At 39.0% G+C, this 9,435-nt stretch overlaps 1 protein-coding gene across 2 annotated transcripts in view; it reads left to right on the plus strand.

Moving 5' to 3' along the window:
• The window catches only part of Selenof (selenoprotein F), a 30,422-nt gene extending 21,272 nt beyond the window's left edge, over positions 1–9,150 (plus strand). Inside the window, exons 3-5 of one of the 2 annotated variants that reach the window (XM_036191405.1) lie at positions 2,830–2,893; positions 6,768–6,817; positions 8,297–9,150. In XM_036191405.1, the coding sequence (XP_036047298.1) occupies positions 2,830–2,893; positions 6,768–6,817; positions 8,297–8,428 (246 nt within the window). In that variant the 3' untranslated portion in view covers positions 8,429–9,150. The remainder of the gene's footprint in view (positions 1–2,829; positions 2,894–6,767; positions 6,818–8,296) is intronic. The other variant, XM_036191406.1, reaches the window with a different exon arrangement.
• Positions 9,151–9,435: the final 285 nt, after the last annotated feature.

Raw genomic sequence — 9,435 nt, forward strand, 5'->3', positions numbered from 1 at the left:
AAAATGATAAATATCTGAGGAGATAGAGACAGTTGCCATGACCTGAGCACCACAGAGCGTGTGAATGTGTGTGTGTGTGTGTGTGTGTGTGTGTATCAAAACATTACAAAGCTCCCCAGAAATATGTACAATATTAATATTGTGTGTCTATTTAGAAAATCAGTTAGTTAAAAAAAAAAAAGGAGGGAGAGAAAGAGAGAGGGAGGGAGGAAGGAAGGAAGGAAGAAAATCAGTTAGTTAACAAATGGGGGGGTGGATTTTCCAAAGTCAGTAGATACATGAAGAAAGCCAACATTGGCCCTGAATTATGGCAGCAGTTTGCTAAAACTGTTTCAAGCTGAGGCCTAAAGAATGTCTTCCTGTGGTCCGCCAGCCATTGCAGCAATTTAAAAATGTAATGCACAGTTGGTTAGAGAGAAATCTCTAGCAAAAGAAAGCAAATGAAAAGGAGGTGCAGCAAGCAGCATTTGCCTGGGCTCCCTTGATTAAATTGTGAAGGTGACGTGGTCACCGTGTCGTCTCTGTCCTGTTAGTAGAGGGTCCTACAAGGTGGGGTTCTCATCCCTGTTTGACCTTACAACTTCAACTCCTTTGTGGTGTGAAAACTTGGAACTTAGTTTAACGGTGCTTAAATAATTAGTTTATTTCAAGGTTTATTACTATTGTGTTTATTGCCAGTTATTTTCACTGGAAAAATAGTAAGTGCTTAGTGTTGGAAAGTGTTAAGAGAATTTCTGACGTGGACCAAGTTTATAAATGTACTGTGTTGGTGTGATATGTCACAACAATTTTTTTTATTATTTTTATTTTATTTTATTTTATTTTATTTCCCTTTGTTCGTTCTTATAAAACGTTTGGGAATCCAGCTGTCTGGTTAGAAAACCCATGACCAACTTTTTGTCTTGGTTCCATTCCCAACACCCACATGGTGGCTCACAACCATCCTTAACTTACGTTCTGGGAATCTGATGCTCTCTTCTGACCTCTGAGGACACCAGGCACGTACATAGTATATAAACATCCATGCCAACTGTCTTAGAGTTTCTGTTATGGCAAAACAACACAACCAAAAGCACCTTTTGGAGGAAAGGATTTATTTTGCTTAACTTCCATACCATAGTCCATCATTGAAGAAAGTCAGGGCAGCAACCTGGAGGCAGGAACTGATGCAGAGGCCATGGAATAATGCTGCTTACTGGCTTGCTCCCAGTGGCTAGCACAGCCTGCCGTCCTATAGTACCCAAAATCACCAGTCCAAGAGTGGCACTGCTCAAAGTGAACTGGGCCCTCCCACACCAATCATCAAGAAAATGCACCACTTACTTGCCCATGGGACAGTCTGATGAGGACATTTCCTCAAAGAAGGTTTTTCTTCCAGAATGAATCTAGCTTAGGTCAAGTTGACATAAAACTAGACAAAACACTTATGCACATAAAAATAAATATTAGAAAAGAATGGTTAGGCTTTGGTTGCTACAAAAAAGTGATCTCTACTGTTGGCTGTGTCTCGTGTGACTTCACAGCATTGATCTGCATTTGAGTTTTATGCTGAGTTTTACTCCAGAGAGAATGTGCAGCTTCTATACCTACAAAAGCAGTGCTGACTACTGAGTGGTTCAGCTTAATTCATCCAAGAAAATGATTGGTATCAGTCTTTTATAATGAGATTTTTACTAGTTTTTCTGTTTTAACACAGTACTTCTATTATAATTACTTTCCAGAGATGGTAGTAGTAGAAGGCTGGACAGGTAAGAGCTACTCTTCCAGAGGAGGATCTGAGTTTAATTCCCAGCTCCTCCACATGTAGCTCACATCATCCTGTCACACACACACACACACACACACACACACACACACACACACACACACACACACCAGCTCCTGGAGATCTGATGTTCTTTTCTGGTCTCCACGGCCCCCTGCATATATGTGACAGACACTCAGACAGTTACACATAAACCAAAATGCCTTCAAAAGTTGAATGCTGGACTTTTGTTTACTAATAAACCATTGGTCACATGATATTAAAAGCAGTCTAAAGACTTCCCTAAAGCATCTTATTAAAATTCATTGTCAAGCCCCCTTGTCCTCAGTCCATTCCCAGTACAGCTGAAGTTCCTCCGCCATTCCCTATATGGTATGTACCCCTCATCTTACCTGTGAGGGTATAGCCGAGACACTTAGTGGAATTCACTAGTGTAGAGATGCACAGTGTCTGAACTACCAGTAACATTATTCTTTGGTTGGTATTCCCCACCCCCCCAGACAGGCTGGCCTCAAACTCAGAGATTCACCTGTCTCTGCCTCCCAAGTGCTGGCATTAAAGGCATGTACCACCACCACCACCTAGTTAAGTAACATTATTCTTGAACTTGACTTATTTGAACACAAGCTTGTGGAACTCTATATCTTAGACAACTACTAAGTGACTTATGGGCGGGTAGCATGTATAGCATGGATACACCAGAAAAGCAATTTCATGTTTTGTGCAGGACAGAGTAATATTTCAGCATGTTGCCCAAACATACTTCATTTCAGACATTTGTTTCTGGAATTGTGTGTTTATATTCTCAAATTGCAGTTGGTATCGGTAGTTGAAACCATTTGGGGACCCTTCAACTCTAGCTTGGTCTTTATATGTTCTTGCATTTTTTGGTAGGGGTTCTATGTATCTTCTCTGCTCTAAGCTTACATTGTGGTGCTTCTTCACAGTCCTGCCTGAGTTCAAACCCCAGAGTCTCATACATGCTTGCCAAGTGCTCTCTCCCCTGAGAGAGCAGCTCTGTAAGTCTATTCCAGTTTGTAAGTGTCCTGGTTTTCATTTTACAGCTGTATGCAGGAGCTATCCTTGAAGTCTGTGGATGAAAATTGGGGAGGTTCCCGCAAGTCCAAGGTATGTAGCAATCATTTAAAATTGTCATTTGCAAGAGTAATTTCATTAAACATTCCCAGAAATGTGGATTTTCAGAAGTACACTCTGCAGCAATATATGAATATTCTCCGTTCTTTTTTCCAGAGGTGATGTTTTAATACAAATTAATGTCACCCAAGTTATTTACTATAAACAACTACAACCCAGTAAGTTAGATTTAAATAGAAGAGCATGAAATGATTCTTTATTTAGAAAGATACTCTTGTCGGGTATAAATTTTAAGATAGCTTTTCTTTTAGCAGATAGAAATAGAATCCCTTTAAGTAGCACATTCTAATATATTTTTTAGTGGAAGTTACAGAACATTGCATTAAGGTAAAGAAAGCCTATACAGTATGACAAACCAGCAGGAATTAATTACCACAGAATTTAGAGATGCATTAGAGAGTAATTGTGTGTGTCATCACAGGGAATTTTAGTGATAAATATGGTAAGAAGTAATTGTCCAGTCTGTTCTTGCAGTTAACATCAAACTGTGATGATCCTAACATCTCCAGGAAGCCTTCACTAAGAGTTTTCTAGTTTAGCCTTGCATGTTTACACTGAAAATCAGCTTTATGAGCAGTCAGGGCATGGTGGCGCATGCTTTTAAACCCACCACTTGGGAAGCAGAGCCAGGCGAGTCTCCAAGTTCAAGAATAGCCTCATCTGCAAAATAAGTTCCAGGACAGCCAGAGCTACACAGTGCAACTCTGTCTCAAAATCACCAAAAAAGAAAGAAGAGAGAAAAATCATCTTTATGAAACAGAATACTTTTTGAGGCAGCTCCTTCTTGGTTTTGTCTGGTGCTTTGGGTTGGGTCTCATGGTAGTCCAGCAGGCTGCACACTCAAGCCTGAGGAGCTGGAGTCACAAGCATGTGCCATCATGGCTAACTTTCTTTTGAAGTTGAAATACATTGCGGTTCTTTTTGTGTACCTAATCTGTTGTGATTTTTGGCACAGACTCAGCCTCCTGACTACTCTGCCTGCAGCTGTGCACCACCCTGTGTTGAGCTGAGTCCTCTTGCACCTGCCTCCCCACCCAGTACCATGCTTACAGCTGTGCACACCCCATATTTAAATTCCTGTAGAGTTTCTAAGTTGTCCTTCATTACTTTATAAATTATATTGTGAAACTGCCTTAAAAGTACAAACTAGGCTCACTGATCCCAGGTAGGAAACGGTGGTGACTGGTATTCTCTGATATTTTAAAAGTTACGATACTTAGTTTCTTCCAGAATCAGAAAGAAAGCAAAGCTCATCTTGAAAGGGTATGTAGTCCCACCATTTTCATGGGGTTCTCCTTCTGTTTGCTTAGTTAACAACTCCAGCACAAAATGTGGTTGTAAAGTACAGTGATTAAGCAATATTATAGATTCAAGTGACAACCTTTTATAAAACTCACTGTCAGGATTTTGCTTATAACTTGCAAAGCATCATGAGACTTCCCTCTAACTGACTGATTAGACCTATATTTATATTGGTGGATTAAGTTCATTACTGCATTCAGAACGAAGAGGGAGACACCAGCATTGGACTTGAGAAACTGTCCTTTTTTTGTTCCTGACTAGCTAAAGGTCAAACTGTTTTGTTGTGTTTTTAGCCTACTTTTTTTTTAATCTGTGTTAAAGATGGGGCCCAAGACCTTATACATTCTGTGTCAGCATTCTACTGTTGAGCTAGGTCCCTAGCCCTCTGAGCATGCATTTTAATGTACTTTTTCACTTTACTTTCTCTATCAAAACATGAGGGACTGTTTTGTCTATTGCAAAATGTTAGATTTAGTAATAAATTATTTTTCATGAGAACAGGAAAAAGTCCCTTTGGAGTCTCTAAATTATTTATGTTAAAGAAAGGGCACTGTTTTATCTTTAAGTTGATTTTTAAATGTTCAGTTCTTTCATTTTATTACCCCTATCTTTGTCACTCCAACAGAGTGGCATCTTTTTCTGAACTCAAAAGTGCTTATTGCCTGTTGTTAATGTAGTAGCATTTGGGCTGATCTATCTTAGGGGCAGAGTGGCTCCCCAGAGCACTAGCCTGAAGGCCTTGCTGGGTTTGATCCTTGGCATCAAACAAGAGTGGGGGGGCGGGGGGTGTAACAATTGTCTTGGTGCTGGCGATTGAATCTCAAGCCCAAAACACGGTTTTGCTTTGTTTTAATTTCCAGTGTGCACAACACTGGGCTGGATAACATTTTCATACAGGTATATAACACTTTGAGCATGTCTCCACTCCCCACTTCTCTCCCCTCCCATTGGTCCCCTTGGTTCTCTAGACAGTTTCCCTTCTACTTCTGTGTCATGTACAGAGTCAGCTGTATGGTGTCTATAAAATCTAGGAACCAAAATGTTGGTCTTCCTGAAGCTGACTCCATTCACTTAATAGGACATTTTTTACAGGTACATTTATTTATTATTTATTTATTATTAGACAGGATGCCTAAGAAAGTCATAGCCTTCATGGCATTAAAGAACCTGTGCTGTCATGTAGAATGTACAATACAATGTGTATATAAACTCTCAAATGTTAAAAGCTTCATTTACTACTTGTAAGGCATGACTTACCTGTTTATCACACTCCACTCTTTCAGAATTATGCTTCCGGGTCTGTGTTTAGCAGAAAAGAAAACCTACTGGGCTTGATCATTAGTAATTCATCATGGCATTCCTGTTAAGCCTGTTCACTAAGTCCAGCCCATTAAAAGGCATCTGAATGAATGGAAATTATTAAATGTACTGACAGCTCTGCTTGGTGTATAAGAAAGATTTTAAATAGTCTTTTCCCCTAGCAGGTTCTCACATGGTTGAAAAGGTGGCTGAATAGCTGGAAGTATGTTAGGTGGTGTTTTGCCAGACATGCATATAGGATTAGCCAATCAGGTAGTCTAAGATACCATGTTTATTGGCTGTATCACATTTTTATTTTCAGTCTATTTGGGTTTTTTTTTTTTTCCTTTTTTTGTAAGATCTTTTTTTATGTGTTAATTTACAGTTTTTAACCTATTTTTTTTATTTGTACTCTTGAATTTTGTTAATAGCAGTGTTCTGCCCTGAAATTCCTATTTTTATGTAAACATATCTATAAAACATTTCCTTTAGGACCATATATAAGAGAAGAATTTTCTATTTCATATTCAATAAGTTCTTTGTATGACTTTGAAAGTTTTCCAAGCCCCTCCTTTTTAGTCACTTAATCACAGTTTAGGGGGATTATTTGTTAAGTGTCTTCTTCACCAGATGATAAACTTAATAAGGGTGGGGGCTATACATATTTTACGTACCTTTGCCTTTGCTGCCTGGAACATAGTAAACATCCAATAAATATCTTTGTGAATTTAAGTTTTTACTCCATTATAATATAGGTGATATAGGTTGTTGGTTTTTCTAAATATTTGGCAGTTTCCCACTGAATAATCCACACAAGCACATCCTCAAGTATGCATATCCCTACCTCCCCACACCCCTTGCTTGTCTTTGTAACTTTACCACATGAAGACTCTTCCAGGTATTTCTGATTCAGCTTAACTGTTCTAGGAAGGGGGTCATGAATAGGTAAACTGATTTCTCCTCACCTTTCTTTTGAACTGCCCTAGCTGTTCACAGCTGAGCTGTTTAATCATTCTGTCAAGCCCACAAAACTACCGTTGGAATCAGGGATATTGATTAATTTGAAACAATGTCTTAAATATTTAGATAGGGATGTCTCTACATTTATTTATCTGTTTAAATTTACTTAGTTTTCACCTAGGGCGTATTTGTTTTCTTTCAATATATTAGACTAATCTCATAGCTAGCTTGGATTTAGATGTGACCCATTTGAATCTTTTTTTTTTTTTTTTTTTTTTCTTTTAAGCTTTTGTCAGAAGCGATAAGCCCAAACTGTTCAGAGGTCTACAAATCAAGGTAAGGGGCCATGGTGGGATCTTTTAATTTACTAGAGATTTTTAAAGACTAGTTTGTGATTTACCAAAAAAGCTGGGTCAAATGTTCCCATAGACTTTGACGCTATTCTCCCACCCTAAACTTCTCACTCACTATAATCCTCTGGGTCGGATGGTGTGGTGCACTGTCTGAAATTAAAAGCACTGTTTTGTTTTTCTTTAAAAATGCTGTTTCAGAGTGAGATTTCATATTTTATATAAGCTTGCTTTACCAAATTGGAAGTGGCTAGATTGTCTTAAACTTACAACTTCCTATTGGCAATAGATTGGTCATTAACCTTTTCTTTTGTTTTGTTTTGTTTTGTTTGAGACAGGGTTTCTCTGTGTAGCTTTGCACCTGTCCTGGAACTCACTCTGTAGACCAGGCTGGCCTCGAACTCACAGAGATCCGCCTGCCCTTGCCTGCAAAGTGCTGGGATTAAAGGTGGGGGGATGGGGGGGCACTACCCTTCAAGAGATTGGTCATTAATCTTACCCACAGTTTTGTCATATGATATGTAAAATTAGTCTGCTTTTAAAGACAGACAGACATTGACTATGTGTGAACCGCAGCAACAGTTTGTCTTCCCTTGGAACTGGCCGAAGGTCCTAGATTCTGTAGTTAAGATTGTGTGGCTGTCCCCTGAGGTAGTGAGCCACATGTGCCCACATTGTTGACTCTTTAGTGTAAACCCCCACTAGTAATTGGGAATAAGCTAAGTACTTAGCATGTGCAAGGCTAAGCACCACAAAAAATAAAAAGATGATAGTAATATCAAAAATTACCTCCATGGCTTGAGTTAAAACTTTAAAAACTGAAGCATATAGGTGCTAGAGAGGTAGCAGTTAGGAGTACTTGCTACTCTCACAGAGGACGCAAGTTCAGTTCACAGCACTGCATGGCCACTCCTCCACACCTGTACCTCCCACCTCCAGAGAAGTCAGTGTCCTCTGCTGACCTCTGAAGACACTGCACACACGCCCACAGTCAAGCACTGACTCTCTGGAAACAGGAGCATGGTACCTGAAGTACCTTACTTAGCGCTGCTACTCCTTTGGTTGTTGTTTTACCTGATTGGGGAACAGATTTGATCTCAACAAGTGTGTTCAGTTTATTTTCCTAATTGTTCTGCATTTGTCTGTCACTACCATTCCATTCAGTGCTGCGTTCACTGGATATGAGAGAGCCATGGCTGGAATGCCTGCCACATTCAATAATAGGCTTTAAAATCCCACTTAAAGTATCTCTATACCAACAGAGACTTTTCTCTTTGATGTAACAAGTAGTTTTCTTAATTCTTACAGTTCTTGAAATCACATTCAAGTCTTTGCTGTAAAAGACTTCCTGTTGATTAGGTAAAAGCTGTTAAAATGATTAGCATAGTTAATTCAGCCATTTTGATCTTGGTTGAGAGTCAGAAGCCTCCTTCTAAGCAGAAAATGATATGTCTGGTCTTTGTAGTATGTTCGCGGTTCAGACCCTGTCCTAAAGCTTCTGGACGACAACGGGAACATTGCTGAAGAACTAAGCATCCTCAAGTGGAACACAGACAGTGTGGAAGAGTTTCTCAGCGAGAAGTTGGAGCGCGTATAAGCCTTGCTTAGTTCTTCTTTTCTTATCAAATGAACTGTCAGAGCACCTAGAAAATAACTGAGTTCTGCATGCTTACATTGGTCAGTCTTTATGTATGTCATTAATCTTCTAATTAGAAGTTGAAGTAGCACCACAGCCTGTAATATGTAAGGAGCTGGCAAGCTTAGCAAAACCCATTTCTTAGTCATTTCTATTCTTCTGAACTGGTTGATGTCACTAATGAAATGCTTTGTAGCAGGCTTCTGGTTAATTATGCAAATACCAGCTTATGATAACTGGTCCAGTTTTATAAACAACAGAATCTTAAATAAGGGAAGGTAATAAAGGAGTTGCCTCCTTTGCTGTGTGCTCTTTTGAAAGTAACTGACAGAAAACTACAAAACCAGTAAGATACACTGAGCCTCAACAACGTGCCTGCTCCTCAGAGCCCCTCAGATCTTTTCTATTGCCTGGCTTTCTTTTTAGTAGAAGTATTTGTGCCACATAAAATTTTTGTAGCCTTAACTATTATGGAACAGATTGAGTATCTACAGTAAGAGTAATACTCGTAAAGGTTTGCATTAATGAGGATTACACAGAAAACCTTTGTTAAGGATTTGTGTAGATCTGATAATTGGCAAATTTTTATGTTTTTAGATATTCTTACAGAAGAGTTCCATTTAAGAATGTTCACTTATAGGACCAAAATATCAATAAAAACTTTAGAAATGTTTGAATTTGAAGTTGCTCTGGTTTGTCCTTCCATGTTTCTCAATGCGTTCCTGTTTTTCATATAAGCTCCTTTTTAAGCCAAACTACAAAAATGTCTGTACTATTGGGAACTTAATAGCTCTTAATTACAAACAGTGTGGAGTGGTTAGTAATTTAAAAGCTGTCTTGTCATGTAGCATCTAAACTAAGTCTTTTTAGTCAGTAAGACAAGGAATACAAACTTGTATGGCTTGGCTCATCAGAATAATGGGAGGAGCCCTAGCAAAGGACACTGCGTTGTTTGATCGTCTGCAGTC

Source organism: Onychomys torridus, chromosome 6 (assembly GCF_903995425.1).
Source record: "Onychomys torridus chromosome 6, mOncTor1.1, whole genome shotgun sequence".
In the NCBI taxonomy this organism is placed as follows: Eukaryota; Metazoa; Chordata; class Mammalia; order Rodentia; family Cricetidae; genus Onychomys; species Onychomys torridus.